Source organism: Limanda limanda, chromosome 13 (genome assembly GCF_963576545.1).
Source record: "Limanda limanda chromosome 13, fLimLim1.1, whole genome shotgun sequence".
NCBI lineage: Eukaryota > Metazoa > Chordata > Actinopteri > Pleuronectiformes > Pleuronectidae > Limanda > Limanda limanda.
The window spans coordinates 15,699,436-15,717,633 of NC_083648.1; the positions used below are offsets into that span (position 1 = coordinate 15,699,436).

The 18,198-nt window shown below is 44.6% G+C and overlaps 2 protein-coding genes across 2 annotated transcripts in view; one reads left to right on the forward strand and one right to left on the reverse strand.

Moving 5' to 3' along the window:
- gpr35b (G-protein coupled receptor 35 b) overlaps positions 1-1,692 on the forward strand; it is a 2,973-nt gene extending 1,281 nt beyond the window's left edge. Inside the window, exon 2 of the mRNA XM_061084961.1 lies at positions 1-1,692. This exon is cut by the window's left edge and continues 212 nt beyond it. Within this exon, the coding sequence (XP_060940944.1) occupies positions 1-640 (640 nt within the window). The 3' untranslated portion in view covers positions 641-1,692.
- Positions 1,693-5,138: 3,446 nt separating this feature from the next.
- On the reverse strand, positions 5,139-17,773 carry LOC133018351 (semaphorin-6B-like). The gene is made up of 16 exons (XM_061084705.1): positions 17,653-17,773; positions 16,653-16,764; positions 15,540-15,600; positions 15,369-15,431; positions 13,559-13,657; positions 13,382-13,472; positions 13,012-13,131; positions 12,312-12,400; positions 11,138-11,355; positions 10,924-11,055; positions 10,528-10,677; positions 10,203-10,379; positions 9,157-9,297; positions 8,959-9,036; positions 7,484-7,545; positions 5,139-6,127 (listed from the first exon to the last, which is right to left on the reverse strand). Exons 1-16 carry the CDS (start codon positions 17,771-17,773, stop codon positions 5,139-5,141), a joined length of 2,703 nt encoding a protein of 900 aa, XP_060940688.1.
- Between the last annotated feature and the right edge of the window lie 425 nt (positions 17,774-18,198).

Genomic DNA, 18,198 nt, shown 5'->3' on the forward strand with positions numbered 1-18,198 from the left:
CGACGCCTACTTCTGCCTGCAAAGGACCCCCTTATGTACTGTCCTCATTTCCATTCACTTCACCACCATGTACGCCAGCATCATGACCACGACCGCCATCAGTGTCCACCGCTACCTGGCTGTGAGGTTCCCCCTGCAGACCCGATTGTGGAGGAGGAAGAAGGAGATAGCTGTTGCCGTGTGCTTGTTTATTTGGGGACTTCTGGTGACAGCTTCGGTGATTTACCGAAAGGAGAACTACCCGGACAAACTCTGGACGTGTTATGAAAGATGCAAGAATGGTCCGCTTCACATACAGTTCATCCTGATTATGGTCGGCCTCGGCTACCTCACTCCACTGGTGATCGTTTTGTTTTGTTCCAGTCACATCATCTCTGTTCTGTCAAAGTCGGATGACAAGTCAGAGGAAAAGAAAAGCATTGTTGGTCTGGTTTCAGCAAACATGATCGTGTTCATCGTCTGCTACACACCGATCCACATTGGCTTCCTCATCAACTACTTTTCCACTCCACCTGAAAACTGGCAGAGTGTATTTTCGCCTCCACATTTATATTTACTTGTGTGTGAATGGATTGCCACCACAAACTGCTGCTTTGATTCCATCAGCTATTATTTCTTATTGAAAAACTTTTATTCGTAAGTCAGTGTTAGAATTAAAGAAGTGCTCCACAGAAGTAAGATCAAAATATGACTTTTTATGATGTCATCAAGGTCGTCTCTGTTTGGGCTTGACACTCTTTGGGGAGGATGAAGGAAAAACACTGTTGATTTATGGGAATTGTAGGATCCAGTGTTTCTGCAGCTTGATACAGTCAAGGGTGTCAAATTTAGGATGTGACTACCTCCGCTGCTTGGATTTAGACATTTTTTCAAATGAATCTTTCTTTTGTGAGATCCCAATTTGATAATTTATGCAACACAAAAAATATTGGGTGGCCCTTTAAATTGGCTTTATGCTAACTCTTTAATAAGCACCATGCTTTAAGTGTCTGATACGAAGGAGTATTAGTGAAACATGAAAAAGGAAAAATCTTGGATCTCGAAAGAAATGTAATATAATGAGAATAAGGTCATATTCTACGTGTCATGTTAGAGCACAAATATCAAAGGATCGTCTTATCGCCTGCTCTAAAATGAGGAATATTGAGCATCCTATTAAATTAGCACAAATAATTAAATATTTAATCTTTAGGCATCCCATAATCAGGGCTTTGAAGAAATTGTGCAAGAAGAGTCTATGCTGACAGAAGAGACACACAGACCAGGAGGGAATTGCCTGTTTTGTGATGGAGGAAATATTTGCTGGTGTTCGACTGTGAGGTTTTCATCTGTTACATCTGTGTGATAAGTAAGAGGGTTCGTAGCTTCTCACGAAACGATGGTCCAAGGGTTTGGATCCAGAAGGAGCAGAACTTTGGCAAGCACAGTAATATGATGACTTTTCTAATTGAAATACATATGGCCCTAATACTCTGTCGTAATCTGGCATTGCTTGTGATGATTATTGTTTTATAGATTTGTACGATATGATTTATTCTCAGAAAATGTAAGTGATGTATGTGTTTTGTAAAAATTAAGTTTTTCCACGTGACAAAGTCCAAGGTTGCTGTATGAGTTGTTTCCCATTATGTGTTTTCCTTGTGGGGACAAATGCAAGTTCTAATAACATAAATCTGTGACTTTTAAGGTGAAGACATGTTTTCAGTCTGTGTTAAGGTTTTGGTTCAAGTTAAATTTGCATTGATGGGCAAGTGAGTGCTGCCTGCACGATGGACAGAGCGTTGCATCCGAGCAGAGGACGAGGGCTATTCTAGTCTCTGCTCCAGACCTTTCAAACGAAACAGCTGTCTGAGTCAAGCTGAGCTGCACAGACAGACGATGTCCGGTCAATGCACATGGCGCCCATGGGAGTTCATTCCTCTCACACCCTCACACGGACCAGAAGGAGGGAAGCCAGTGTCCAGCTCCCTCTTGTGGCAGGACACTGGTAAATACTAACTCACCCTGCCTCACTGCCAATATGATGAAAAGTGTTTCTCATTTAAAGAAAATTCACAGGAGTAATGATAAACACGGTACTCCTCGCTGCTGGGAAGCTGCATCTGTTCAGAACCACACGCGACAACATTAGCAGTCAATTGTATAATGTCATTTAATAGCAGTACTCCAAAAATGTATGGTTATTATAACAGCAGTATTTTAGCAACTGCAAAAAAACTAAAACAAACTCAGCAGGCACCAGTCAAATGAGATGGCTCAGTTGTGGCTGAGGTTCCGGCCTGCGACCCTACTCTAACAACAGGAAGGAAACGGCTGACCTCAGCAGTCAGCCAAAGTCACGTAAATACTATACATACATCTTATTCACAGCATCGTCGCCGAATAAAGAAAAACTCACACTTTAAACACAGTCCTGTCTCAGAAGAGCTCAAACAACCCCCACCCTCCCTCCCTCCCCCCAAAACCCCCCAAACTGATACACTATACCATCAGCCTGATTATTTACACTATTCACAAATGATACAGGACAGCTCCTTTACAGAATGCAAAAAAATGTGCTTTTCCTTATTACGGCACAGTTACAGGATGACATTCAACAGAAGAGAATGAGCGCAGTCATTCAGTCAGGATGCTGAGAAGTGCTTTCAAGATCCTCCAGTATGGCAGTCGGTTGGCAATGACAGACAAGACACCTTACGACAGAAGAAGACAAAAATAATCTGGATCTACAGAGGTTACCTCGCAGCACTTCAGTGCATTTGAAGGTTTGCTTATAAACTACTTATAGATCATTGTTATTACACATCAGCTATTCTGGACTAAAAGCAGCTCCTGTCACGGTTTAAGTGAAAACATTACAGTATAATCATGACAAAGGGTCTGCGTGTGTTTTTACATATTTACAGCACGTTAGTTTGGCATGATGCCTCAAAGTAGTGTATAAACAGACCCTCAAACGCCCCTGCTGGTGGCGTTCTGTATCTGCAGGAAAAAAACAAAACGATTTCAACAGTACAAGCCAACGTCGAGATGAAAGAACGGAACATTCAGCATGTAAAGTCAAAGGCATATCACGCGTACAGTATACTGCAATAGTGGAGCTCTCCATCACCACAGTGCATGAAACCACTGCACTGCTGATTCTTCATGGCACTTTAAACATTTCTCCCTCCCTCCGTTATTTTTAATTTTTTTTGCTTTGGGAATCAGGCATCAGGAAATCATCATTCATTATAGTTGGCTTTGATGTACAGATGTAAAAAAAACAAACAGACACTGGTCATCATTAGCGTCTGAGGGTTTCAGTCATGGAGCAGGTTGATGTGAAATTTACACAGAAACAGATTTTCATATATTCATATTTATAATGACATGACGGATGTTTTTACTTTTGTTTGCAAGCAAATGCCTGGTAACATTTTTTGGACTCATTATTTGTCTTATATTATCCCATGATCTAAATTAAATGTTTACTATGTACAGATAAACCACATATTGCTGCTCACTACAAGGTCCTTCTACCGTCTGGGGGCTGAAAGAGGAAATCGGCTCTAACAAAGCACACTCTCATTATTTTATGGTTGTTGCACCTCATTTCATCAGGCTGCATTTTGTTTCCTCTACGTCTTGTCTCTTTTTATGACCTCCATCTCCTCGCCAACACACTCACACCGTGTCCTGTTAATCTAAACGCTGACCATTTTATGCCACCGGACACTTTGATATGCTGAATATATATGGTCCCATTTGCCTTCTGGGAACATTTCCATTACCCCTATTGGCTGCGAGTTAAGCCAAAGGTTTCAATCACTGCTGCTGTGACTATCACTTTATTCTGTATCACATCTGTGTGGGACCTTGGCCACTGTGGCCTTAACGGGGGGGGGGGGGGGGGGGGATTTCCGTCCTATAAAAGTGGACTGTGTTCTTTAATGCAGCGTTAATGACTGTTTGTAAACGCGTGGAAAAAAACCTTCGGGTGACAGTGAAGGACAGGGTGGTGATATATTGCAGTGCTTTGATTTCAAATTCTCTCAAATTCTCCCCTCCGCTTTTGTAGCACCCCCTCTCCAGACGTCCTGGTGGAATTATTAGCCATTAAAGAGCACGCGGAGTTAGAGGGAGGCAAACAAATAGAGCGATGGGCGGCCGAGATGCCGTCATTTACCCAGAGCATGCGGTTGGCAGAAATAGTGCTGACATTGCACTCCTGCACTCTGCTCTCCAAAGAAGTTGAGTTATGGTCCCGTAGGCCCACGAGAAAGGTTCCAGGCATTTGGCGCTCACGTCTCCCCTCTCGTACACATGGAATACTAAATACCCCCCCGGTACAAATACATGTATCCATCTTATGTGTGTGTGTGTGTGTGTGCAGCTGGGGGGACAGAGAAAAGGAGAAGCAGAGAGGAGGGATTTGCGTTGCTTCATCGTCCATTAGGTTTGTGTTTACAGTCACAACGACTTGAGTTTTTTGTCCGATGAGTCAGCTATTGAGCTTCAGGTATTCAAAGGATCCGTTTATGAATGTTCAATTTCACCACAAGCACCTTGTTGGCACGAGAACAACAGGTACTATAGATGGGAGGCAGATGGGTGACAGTCTCATCAGTGTTATCCAAGAGGGGAAAAAAAGCAACCCCCACTCCTGCGGCAGTACCTGACTGCTTCTGCAACCTCAGTTAATGTGCACAGAGAAGGCAGCTCCTAAGTGCCGTGTCCATCTTTGTCCACATCCTGTCTGCCCCCCCATACTGCTCCCTGTCCCTCTTTCTTTTTCCTCTCCATCCTCTCTCCTCCCGCTCTCTGCTGCTGCTGCTGCTCCTGCTCGGGAGCTGGAGAGGGGAGAGGCAGCTCTGCAATGCAGACACAGCAACAACCACAGTCCGTCTGACCAATTAGTGCGAGTCAGGATGTGAGTGGCAGACCCAGCAGCCAGTCGCGAGGAGAGACTCGTCATGGGGGGACATTTTGGGGGTTGGATGGGCCAGAGACCGACAGAGGAGATCAGAGGGGCTGAATGACCATGACATAATTATGAAGTGAAGGTAGAGAGAGGACAGAAGATAGAGAGAAGGGGGAGGAAAGAGAGGAAATAAAACTCTGCACATGGAAAGTTGTCCCCTTCATTTCCTCAGCAGTCACTGGCCGGTCTGAGTCCTGTCACTGCAGTTCTTCTTGCTCATCAGGTGGCTGAGGTCCACCAGCTCGCCCAGCTCCCCTCGCTCCAGGGCCCCTCTCAGCAGGGCCCTGGTCAGAGCGGGGGTGTGATGCTGGGACACGTACGCCTGAACACTGGACGCCGGCATGGAGGGCGGAGGCATGGGGACAGGGACCATCCCGTGGCTACTGAGGAGGTATCCTTCCTGGGCCGGCCAGCGCAGAGGCAGCGGGTCGTTGTACTCCATGTGGGCACTGGGTGCTGAGACCACCCTCCGACGCTCGGGCGAGTCCTGGGGGGTCATGGGGTAAACGTATTCTCCCGCAGACTTCCTGAGCGGAGCCTTGGGCGTCCCCTTCATTCCCTTTTCTTGCTTGCTCAGGCAGACATAGTGCTGGCGGGGTGTGTCTATTACTCGGCCATCGCCCGCATGTCTCCCAACAACCCCTTGCTGAAACAGTCTGGTGGTCAGGTAGACAGAGGGGGGGATGCGGCAGGGTGAGCCCAGGCCCACAGAGCCCCCCCCCAGGTACGTCTGGCTGGTGTCCCAGCCTCCGGAGTTGGAGTCAGACAGCCGCAGGCCTCTGCGTTTCTGCTGGGGGGTGTGCTCCGGGGTGGGCAGGAACCCGGGGTCCAGCTCCCCTGACTTCACCCAGCCGTTGGGCATGACGAACAGGGTCTCCCCGCCCTGAGGGCAGGGGCGCTCCCCACCTCCCTGCCGCGTCACGCTCAGCACGGAGCCTCCCATTCCGCCGCCGCCGTTACTGAGCAGGCCTCTCTCTCGTCGCTGGATGGAGGACTGGGAAGCGTTGCCATGGCGACGGTTGGCAGGCTTGTGGGCCATGATCCAGCACACGGCGAGGCCAGAGAGCGCCGCCCCGATGGTAAACGCAGAGACTGCGGACGCCACTAGCAGGTTGAGGGACACCAGACTCTCCGGCTCAATCAGCAAACTCTGCTGCAGAATTCCTGAAGATTAAGAGACACAATTATTAAAGATGACATTTAGTGGAACTGTGCAATGGACACTTCTCAGTGCCTGTCTGCAGGGTGCAATTTAAAATTACTATTATTATTACATATGGAGCGATCTTGCTACTTGTACTTAGTGGTTTCCTCCTCACAAGATATAATGCATCATAATAAATCGATATCTACAATAACTCTCAGAATGGGTGATCATCACGTTAAGCATTATTTCTGTGGTGATTAGGTTTAAGAGGAGCTTCTCTCCAGTCTGGCCTTGAGGCTCCACAGGCTCCGAGTTCGGAGAGGCCTGCACTTGTCATCATCTCGGCTCAGACCACTGCAGCCGACACTGCCGCTCCTCACTCTTTCCATCCTGCAGCCTGGTCACAGAGTCTCCCCCCCCCCCCCCCCCCCCACAGCGTACCATTACCTCAGTGTTTCCACCCGGCTCTAATCACTGCCATCTGCACACACAGCAGTCATCTTTGGCTCGGACTCTCCTGTGTTTTCACCTCTCCAGTCTGTCTGCAGCACGGCATCACCGACTTCTACTCTTAATTGTTGATTAAAAGAAGCTAGAATCCTTTATAAAATGAGTGTGATGAAGGCCTGGAATGTGCCACACACTCCCCTTTGAAGGTTTGTCTTGAAATTCAGATCTAGCAAAATGGATTTCATGACTTTAAAGTTGGACTCAAACAGGCAGAGCAGCTCTGAGAGAATCCAGTGGAAAGGAAACGACTTCTATTTTAGTTTCCACTGACTTTGTGGATTTCAGAGTGAGAGTCTCTCCGTGGCGCTGCTGCAGTGACATCTGAGCCTCTCACCAGAAATGACACTAGTATTTTTCTGCTTAGCTATTTCCAGCTCGCTCACCGACTACACTCGGTCATTGCCCTCCTCAGATGTTTAGCTCTGAGAGAACAAATCCCCTCAGGAGGATGCAGGAGGATGCTGCATTTCCCAATCCTGCAGTTTTGTGTTTTCCAATAGCAGCTTCACCTCTTTCACATCCTCTCTAATTAAACTGTCTCACACTGACCTGCTGAAAGTGAGGCTGAAACCAAAACAACAGCTCCCACCTGATTTAGGCCTTGACAAAGACACAGAAAACACTCCACATTGCTCAAATAAAGGTTGAGTGGGATCTGCCTGCACCTCGGATAATTAAAAGGTGTTAAATGTCAGGAAGCGTCACAAATATATTCCCAATTTGCCGTATGAGAGGTTGCTTTGAGAACAAAATGTTCATCCACAAGTCGGCAGGTGTGATTGGGGACTGAGCCACTAGGTGGAGCCTCCCCTCAGTCCACTGTGCATGACCAGAAGCGTCCATGTCATGGTGCTGCAACCTACCGTCACAGTCTCCTAGATGGGAGGTGGTGTTTCCATACTCTACGTCCTGTTGAAACGGCAGCCTGCAGGCACAAAGAGATCCCAGCACCACACATCAGACACTTTAATGTTCCTCCTCGTATACAAGCAGTAGTAGGACGCAAAACATCACAGTGCCCTCACTTCATGGTATACTCTCAGAGAAAATAAAATGATGCCTGATCAAAAATAGCTCCTCAATGTAAAATCGATCTCTTCAGGAGAACATGCTCAGTTTTCCATATATACACAAATTGGGGGAGATTTGTTGGCAGTAATCGATTAAATGGATATGACCCATATTGACGTGTCATCCAGTGTAATGGGATACACTATTGATCCCATGATTGATTTGCTCCTTTTTGCCTAAATAACGATTTGATACAGATACCGAGCACTGAAACGGGCTTATAAGCTCATAAAATAAAGAATAATAGGGTCAAAATGATTTTTTCATCTACAGAATACATAAAGACATCTATTTTATTCATTCAGAGGTCAGGGTCGGCTATGAAGGAGCTGGATGTGGAGATTACGATTGTTAATAACAATGTTCACATGTTTGCTTTTGACACAGATAGCTAACGCAGAAACTGGCTCAATAAGCTTCTAAAGGAAAAATCATTCTTTAATCTACAGAATATATGAAATACTATTTTATTTTACTGCAAAATTAATCAAACTTCCAAAGTGAAGTTAACATATAGATAAAAAACTATAGGATGCAGGAAGTTGCTGTGGGTTCAGTGGTTCATTGGCACAAATGCAAACTGTGCAGACAGATCAGAAATGCATTAGTGGACATTAATAAGTAAGAATTTAAACCTTCGATCGAACCCCTGACCTTTCCAAAAGTGGACAACCTGCACTGCCTCCTACGCCATAGCCGCCCACATCAACAGACTATAAACACACTATACAACAGAAGAGAACAATTCATATACACTGCTCTCTGTCAGTTGAACTGATTCCGATTGATGAAGAGTGGTTAGTTTGTTGAGTTTTAAGTTTCTACAGATTGTTCCACTTGTGTGCAGCATAGTGTCAAGTCTCAGTATCAACATGATTGTTTCACTGGAACGAAAACTGCCAACGACTGCCACCCAACGTTCTCATGTAGTGATGTACAGTAATATGTTCTACAGCCGTCTACACTAATGACACTGAAGAGCATCACTTGATCAAAGTGATGGTGGCTTCTACTTAGCAAACACAAGGTAGTGACTTCACTTATATTAATTGTTGTGTGTGGACTGCGCAGCACTTTTCAAGACTACTCAACGCTCTTTACACTACAAATCACATTCACCTATTTTCCCCAGTTTTCTCCTTATATCATGTTATTAAATTAAATCACAACATATGGTCATGCTGCACTCTTCACAACTATTCACAAGTACGTGTGTGAGTGTGTAAGTGTGCTTGTTTGTGTGCGTGTTTGTCTGTGTTGTCTTCACCTTGTGCCTGGTCTCAAGAAGGAGCAGGTGCTGCCTCTGGTCCAGCCACAGTAAGGATCCCTGGAGGCCAGACAGCTCCTGCACACACACACACACACACACACAAGGAGTGAGAAAGCAAAGAACAAGGACAGACTTGATTATCAGACATGCTGAGGCAATGGAAAAAAACTCTAAAAGATAAAAAGTGTCACTCACTTCATGCAGCGAGAGTGCAGGTGGCAGCGAGACGTGGGAACTCGGACCAGACAGGAGGAGAAGGCCAGCAGCAGACTGTGGCTGGCCTGGTCCAGCGACAGAGACAAGAGCTGACGGGCCTGAGGAGAGTCCTCGCCACACCTGGAGACAGACAGCGAGACACAGTGGTGTGAGGACGGTAAGCAGAGGGACAAGAGGCAGCAGAGGGAGGTCACTGTACGTCTGTTGGTCATGACAGACAGCCCATCGCTCTAACCCCTGCACAACAGTCACATGTCAGCTACAGAGCGATTTCATGATGCTTCATGTAACCAGCATAGTATCTGATGATGAAATGAATCGTAACATGCAACCATGAAACCAATCTCTTAAATGATGTGCATGAATGTGAAAACACTGCAGTTCTTGGGTTCCCGACTTGAAGCCGCCAACATGAGAGCTGTTACACCTGAAGCCAGTGGTGGGACTAAAGTAAAACTAAAACTACCATATCAACTTTTCTATTTGACTAAAAATGAGCTCTTGCTTTTAAATATATTTATGTATTCAAAGTAAATGTACTTGCCGAGTTTAGCCTGTTCCCTAATGCTTCAGTCGACTATATCGTTAACAGTATATTTGAATACAGACTCTGTCATATTAATAAAGAATACTGCAGATGATGCTACTGAAAACCCTTGATTTATCATAATGGCTGAATCCATTTTCTCGGGTCTAATGTTACCTTCCCGCTCTGACTGGATCAGTGGACCAATTGCTATTGCAATTGTTATTGATTACTTTACTTTATAAGAACAGTGTGAACATGTCATGCAATGAATTGTAAACATTTTGTGGAGGGGAAAGTACAAAAACAGATTTGTAGTAAAATAGAAAAGAACCTGAAAACAAATCTACTTAAGTAAAATACAGATGCATGAAAAAAAGTACTTAGGTACAGGAACAAAGAAAATGCACATGCCACAACTGCCTGAAGTAAATAAATCATAATGTATATTTCATGATTTGTTCATTGAGGAATAAGATCTCTTGACTTGTGTACCCACTTCTCTGGGTTGAATCCCTCCACTTCCTCCAGGAACACACTGCTATGGGACACAGAGTCTCCACTGGGAACCATTAGGAACTTGAGTATGGTCCCTCTGGTTGAGCCCAGGAACAAAACTGTGCGATTTTTATGGGGACCAGCTTCTGTGTCCACCACCATGGCCGTCAGCTGGTACCTAAGGGTATGGATCAATAGAGACGGTCAATAAAGTACATTTGGATAGATTTGATGCAGATAGGCCTGTCGGGTAGGATTCCTATTTTATGCTTCCCATTTTCATGCCATAAATATCTTGTGTAAAGGCTGAGTCCTTCTGTATATACCGTCCCATAGTCTTGACCACCCAGGGTCTATGTCCTACTAGCGGAACGGTCTCATCCATCAGTGGGTGGGTCTTCACAAAGTTGAGCACCTCGTCTGGCAGCGTGGTAGAGGAGCTAAATCTGGATCCCTGCACTGCACATCCCCCTGGTCTGCAGACGGAAAGAGACAGAGAGACAAAAAAAGAGAAAGAGTGGGTTTAAGAGAGAAAGATAGCAAAAGCGAGAGAGGAAGAGCTGGAGGCTGTGTTCGAATATTTGCTGAATAGCAGTGAAGTGGCAGTGTGATTGACAGTGGGAGCGTAGAGCAGGGCAGTAAGTAGACTGTATGTGAGACAGATGCTCGGGACAGAAGCGCTGCAGTATTCTGCAGAAGTTCTGCACTTTGCATTACAATACCTCGGTTTAGGCACCAGGTCGTCTGAGACAGGAGTCCAAATAGACTCTGGGGATTTCTGCTCTTTAAATCGTCCCTCAAAGGCATGAGAGAGCTGCTGCATGTCAAACACACACACCGCAGAGCCGGGGATGCTAATGGAGAGAGGACATCGGTGAGAAATACCGTAAATAGTGTTTTGTCGACATTGTGCGAATGTTGCGCGAGTGCCTGTACCTGTTTGGCGGCGTGGAGAAGAGGCCGAGGACGACGTCCCGTCCCCCCATGTGGATGATGTTGCTCGTGGCGTGTAAGAGGTTGAAGTAGAAGTGTGAGTCTCCCGGGACGGAGCAGTTGAGCCGTGCCTTTAGAAATGTGGTCCACTGTTTCTCAAGGACACGCTGAGAGCCGCCCAGGTCTGACTTACACACACGGGCCACTCGGGACACCATCACCTGGAATAAAACAAACAAGGTGTAGAGAAATGGAGGGTTAATCTACATACTAATTCCACATCTGTCTGTCTGTCTGTACTATATGGCTTGTGTATCTTGCAAACCCCTCATCTAATCAGATTCACACTTGTTAAGTGTGTTTGTAATGGTCCAGGGAAAAGCAGTGTTGAATTTGGACATGTGATATGTTCAATGATTATAAAATTTATCAGAACATTTAATCAGACGACCAGTGCTCTGTATTGGGGGCGGGGCAGTGGGCCTTCAGTCTGTGGACTGACTTGAACATGTCTGCTTCTTAGTCACTGTATAAACTACAGCAGCGGTCGGCAACGGGCCAGATCTGATTTTTTCTATTTCACTGTATCGGGCTGACACAGACATTTGCGGGTGATCTCCATCATGGTGGCAACATTCATAAAATCACTTTGTCTTTAGCGAGATGCCTTTAAGGTAAAAGCATAACCTTGGTATTCTTTATATTGAGCTTAATTAAATAGCTGTGACTTTGAAAAATCACACATTTGACTCTGAAGAGTGTGGTGACATACAATGTATGAAAAAGTTGCTGGATTTCAGCTAATCATTCAGCTTATATAAATGCCACACAAAGTAAAAGTAATACATCTAAATCAGTTTCATTTTATGAAAAACGTTGACTACACAATATTCATTGCAGATAGACCAGGTAGGATGAACACAAAGTGTTTTAAACCTCACTCTGCAACCTAGACTGTTAATGAAAAGCACTGCACACAACCTCCAGCACACAAAACAATAAAAAGGTGACAGTATATTGTAGGATTGTTGAAGAGGACTCACTAATGAAGAGGAATATTTCTGAAGTAGCTACGGATAATTAACACACGCAAAGCAAACAGCCCATTCCAAACAGGCAGGCTCAGAACGGCCACTGAACTCGTAGAATAAACAGAAGGTAAAGGAGGAAAGTGTACCTTCTCTAGATGATGAAACTCCATCGCCATCTCTCTGAAGAAGAAATAAATATGAGGCCCCCACTCCATAGCGCTCACAAAGTAAGGCTCTGAAAAATCAGGATGAGAAAATCAACGTTAGACAAACACACACTCACACTTCAGAACGCTGGTGACGCAGTGCCCGAGGCCCAACGTAGCCAAGCACACTGCCCGACATGGAGCTCTAATAACAATCACATCAACATGAACCAGTGCTGTCCACAGGCCTGGATGATTAAATATTCATGTCCTTTTTAATCTATCATCATAGACAAGAGAAGACGCATTATTTATCATTTATTCAGCCAGCACCGTTCCAGCTTCCCACTGCCCCTGTGGAAAACAGGCTCAGCTGTTCAACCGAAGCCTTGTTCAAATCCCGGAGTCTGTGGAGTCTGACTAACCTCAATACATCACTCTGTCTGCTCCACTTAAATCCAATGAAATGAAGGCCTAATCATGTCTGCTTTCTCTGAATGTAACTTCCTATTCAGCCTCCTCCAAATCTTCCTATTCACCTGTGAGCCATTCAGGAAAAGTTGGCCACAGTGGCACAATTTTCTTTCAGCTAACTACAGACGGTAATGGTGATGTTTTTTTGTTATTTGCATTCTGACTGTCCACTGGGGCTGTCTGGCTCTGCTGTGTCACTATTTAATGCGTCTGTTTCTAAAAGTACCTCTGAACCACTTGGAATCGTGTTTGATCGTGCGGAGGGCGGGGCTGTCGCCGAGGCTCCGATAGATCACCGCATCGATGGCGAGGAAGTCTGTCACGGTGCCGGTAAAGAGACTTCCGTCTGAGAGCACAGAGAGAGAGAGAGAGAGGGAATGAGAGAGAAGAAGAGAGGAGGGAAAAGATACAGATGAAGAGATAGCACAAGGTCGGGAAGATTAAAACCCACACAAACAATGCAGCGAGAGGTCTGACTATAAATCATTTGAAAAGGTAAACACAAGTGCACAAACATTTCAATGTCTGGAGCAGGAAAGTGAGTCTGAGGTTTGCAAGAGAGGATGAATTCAATGTGAAAACTCAAAACGCTCTACCTGCGAATAAAGCCACATTGGCGTGTCGAGGATCATACGGGCACCGTGCCATCCCGCTGACAGGCTCTCCCACCATCTCTAGGGTGTCTCTCTGCAAGAGGAGGAAAAAGGATATATAGATGAAGTAGCTGGCAGGTACACAGAGATTGACCAGCTGACAAATAGATGGATACTAACAGTGTAATTGGCACACAGTGGGTTGAAGGCATTTGTTCCACACACGAACAGGCCACCGTGCTGGCTGAGCAGAACCTTGATGAAATTACGGCACTCTCCCTGTAGGAAAAACACAAAGGGAAACTAATAAAGGAGAGGACAAAATAATAACGTACAGGGCAGAGGGGGGGAAAAGACGGCTTTGTGCCAAAGCTAAGCCGAAAATTACTGGTCAGTGCAAGAGGACTGTCAGTGTGAAGTATGAAGAACGCGGCTGGAAACAATTCTGAGAGGCAACAACACCCTCAACTGCACTTAATCTGGAGGAACAACAGGATGACGACTTTATAACAGTCCTCGAGGGGGTGAAGCTGCTACCAGTGAATCTGAAACAGTACACATGGGAAATGTTGAAGTATCGTAGTAGAGACCTGAAACGATTGGATTTTAGTCCATGTGTTTGGTCATATCTATAAGAAAACAATGACAATATATAAACAAAAAAACACAAGAATTTGATTCCGCCTACAAACCACATGAGAAAAACATGGTTGAAGCTCCACCTCTGAATCGCTGCGTGTGTGTGCGTTTTTTTTTTTTTAATGATTGGATGGAAAGCCATCACGTGAAAAGAGATAACATGTAAATTTTTCCCGTAAGTGTTAATTAGTTATTGATGAATATTGTGGCTGAGACTGACCTGTGATTGGTCAAGTGTGTTCACGAGCATTGCTATGCGCCCGCATCAGAGATATTTAGCTCCATGTTTGTGCAACGAGGCAAATTGAAGATGTGTTGTCCATCTTTTTTTAGAGTCTATGTCCAGAAGTTTGAGTTTAAATGATACTGAGCAGACAAATCATTTTCAATTGTGGTTTCTAACAAGTTTAAATGTCCACAGTGCTGTGTCGAGGTGCTGCCTTCAAATGACTCACACTGGCATTTATAGTCGTTTACCTCAAGCTTTATGATTTGACCTCTCCGTCTTGGAGGACTCCCTCTCATTCTCTCATGACATCTTTCCACCCTGTCTCTCCTCTCCTCTCTTTTTTCTTTGTAATTCTTCGATTCCAGTTCTTGTCACTTCTCCTCTTTCATGTGGTGTTATTTGCAGTAACACATCTTTTCCCTTTGTTGTCTCAACACCTCCTTCTAACTGCCTTGTATCCGTCTTATCCTCCCTATATGTGTTTCTTTTCCTCTGCCTACACACATCCGCACCTTTACCTCCCTTTCTCGACTGATTTCAATTACTGTGTCCTCCCTGAGGCTGTGTCACTCTCTGCTCACTTTGCTCTATAATGTTTCCTGTTGCCTCTTTTTATTTTTTCCTCCCACATCTCCACCCGAATTGGATTCTGCCTGTGGCACTGCTACATTTATACAATAAAGCTTGTATTTTAGGTTTCACCCTATCAACCAGTCTGCCGTCCCATCAAATCTTTTTTGTGGGTTTGATCACATTCCCTTCATATATCAGAAAAATGTCACCCATTGCTTTATATATATAAACATAATTCTCATCCTGCTCCAGGGCAATAAAGGAGATATGTGATGATGATTGGCACTTTGCAAATGTGCAAGAAAATGGCTTTTAAGCTTCGTGGATAAATTGCCTCTGGATAATGTTTCTCTGAGCTACCTTGATTAAGTGATGTGCTGGTTCTGTATGACGAGATCAGATTTGTGCAAATGCCATATGCAGGTTTGCCCAAAGGAAATAAGTTTTAACTAGCAGCTGTTGTCTGTCCATGCATGTGATAATCTGGATAGTGTTGACTCGTGTATGAGTGGGTCTCAATGTCATGGGTGTTGTGCATGAGCGTGATACCTCATGTTTGCCCTTCATCCGGCACACTCGAATGTCGTTCTTACTGGATTCCCACGTCCGTTTCTGCCAAAGCAACGAGCCACAGTCAGGACATGTTTGCTACATGTGAAGTACATGGTCAATTGCATGTGCATGTTTGGTTTTGTGTGCGTGTGAGAAAATGAGACGTACCTTGCTGTAGAACATCTCATCACCTGCCATGTTATCCAGCTCCACTCTGTATAAGTCATCTCTACACAGCACAAACATACAACAAATTATTCCCAATGTGATATTAAGATTTTAATAGGATATGACATGTAATATATAATATATAAACAACAATTTAAACACTGATTAACTGTCAATAGTAAGCCAGTTGTTTAGCATTGTGACGGAAACTGCCAAAAATAATATATAAATAAATGATGAAATACATGAATAGACCTTTATTAATATTAACATTGGTATTAATGTCTTCATTTACTTATTTCTTAAATTATTATCAAAGTACTTGTTTATTTATTTATTTTTTATTTGCATTAACAGGTTTGGTGGAAACATAGACCTGTATATTCTGATTCTATTTTCTTTACCGATCTTTTCAAATTGATTCCAAAATAACACTGATGTATCTTTTTAGTTTTTTTATCCAACGGCAGTTTCATTTCTCTCATCAGCAAGTGAGGACAAACAGAGCAGAGTTTTTTTTTAATATTAACCGGCAGAAATATGTGGATATATCATCTGTGTTGTATTAATTAGTGATGATAATTAATGGCTGAATAAAAGTAGGTCTACTGCTGTTGTAGTTTACTAAATCTTTTTTTAAATATGCCTTTCCGCTAGTCGGCCACCTGCTTGTGTTTTTGTGACACAAATCTGTTCTTGTCCATCAAGCGAAAGCAGCAGCAATGAAACAGTCTCCTGATGGTCGAGTGTTCCGTTAAAATCTGGTGGATTATATTATTTATTTATATAATCTTTTATTTTTTCTCATTTAGTCTTATTTGCTTTGTTTTACGACCTTATTTACTTTATCATATTATGCCCACAAACCCCTGTTTGCCTGCCACTGATATGAGGCCGGTCTTATTTTCCATGTGTCGAGTGTGATAGTGATGTGAACAAACTGCTTTCACTTGACATTTAACTAACGTGATTGAACACAGCCTCACTAGAACAAATGGAAATGTCCTCTGCAGAGTGACAGCAGATGGGGGCTGTGGCATCAAATGATAGCAAGAAGGATATTAATGCCAACACAATGCTAACACATAGTCGGAGGCGGTTGCCGTTGGTTACCTGGCTCCTATGTAGAGCGTGCGGTTGACTTGGAGGATCGTCTGGATGTGCAGCTCCTGTCGCTGAGCGGAACGATGAGCTCTGCCCAGGAACACTGGATATCTTCTCACCACTGACATGAACACACAGACACACATGGAAAACGAAGCCCTTACTAAAACATCCAGGAATGAGGCGTCTCGCTCAAGGAGAGTTGGACAGCTGAGGACAGAGTGAGCGCTTTCTCCATCTATATTAACCCAAAGAACCGAGGCGGGACATAAAATGGCTCCGGCAACCTTCACTTTAATAGTGTCCTCACTCACTCTTGATGCTTTTGTTTGAGGGAAAACTAAGATAATGGGCAGAGACGAATGGCGGAGCGGTTACAGCAGACAGAACCACTTCCCTGCGTTTCTCCCAAACGTTTGAGGTAAATGAGAGAGTACAGATGAGGTGGAGAGAGGAAGTGGCAGGATCAGACTGTGAGAAAGTTTTGAACAGGAGGACAACAGCCTCCTCAGGGAGCCCTCATCTACAGGAGACAGATTGGGAAAATGTCTCATTGTCCTTGACTGCAGGGGAGAGAGAGAGAGAGAGAGAGAGAGAGAGAGAGAGAGAGAGAGAGAGAGAGAGACAGACAGAGAGAGAGACAGAGAGAACATAGCCATCCATCTCTACCTGTCTCCTTCCCTTCTTCCATGCATCCCTCAGCCCTCACACTCATCTTCTGTATCACCCCATCACACTTGTTCATCTTCATGCACCTCTCCACCTTTTTCTCTCTTCCCTACTTTCTTTCTTTCGTTCTGTCTCTTCCTTATTTTTTCTTTCTTCCATTCTCATATTTATTAATATACCACAACTGGGCTCCAACCTTTGACCCCTGCAATTTCCACATCTACAATGGAGCCATTCATCAAAGCCACACCTACACACACGCACACACACACGCGCACACACACACACACACACACACACACACACACACACACACACACACAGTGGGAAGGACACATACCCTCTACAGGGACGAAGCTGAGGGGACTGGGCTCCTCTGGGAATGAGCCGTCAGCGAGTCGAAGCAGCAGCAGAAGAAACGTGAGGGGAGTGGCCGCGGTCGCCATGGCAGCAGCACACATGCACTGTTAACAGAGAGAGAATGAAGAGAAAATTTGTCATTGTTGTACACTGTATATACATAAATATATATGTTTGTGTGTGTGTATGTATGTGTGTGTGTGTGTTTGCATGGATGAGAGTGCGTGTGAGTGTGTGTGTGTGTTGATAGTTTTATAGATTTCTCAACACAGAGGACTTCCAGCCAAGTGGAAACCTGATTTCAACAGGTTTGTGTGTGTGTGTGTGTGTGTTTGTGTGGTGTGTGTGTGTGTGTGTGTGTTTGTGTGTGTGTGTGTGTGTGTGTGTGTGTGTTTGTGTGTGTGTGTGTGTGTGTGTGTGTGTGTGTGTGTGTGTGTGTGTGTGTGTGTGAGTGTGTGTGTGTGTGTGTGTGTGTGTGTGTGTGTGTGTGTGTGTGTGTGTGTGTGTGTGTGTGTGTGTGTGTGTG

Bases quoted from the DNA above. Each gene is read 5' to 3' on its own strand.
- LOC133018351 (XM_061084705.1), bottom strand. From the start codon at position 17,773: ATGTGTGCTGCTGCCATGGCGACCGCGGCCACTCCCCTCACGTTTCTT. The intron at 15,601-16,652 runs GTAACCAACGGC...TGTGCTGTGTAG, and splicing joins ACGCTCTACATAGGAGCCAG to AGATGACTTATACAGAGTGG. The intron at 12,401-13,011 runs GTACTTTTAGAA...CTGATTTTTCAG, and splicing joins CGATTCCAAGTGGTTCAGAG to AGCCTTACTTTGTGAGCGCT.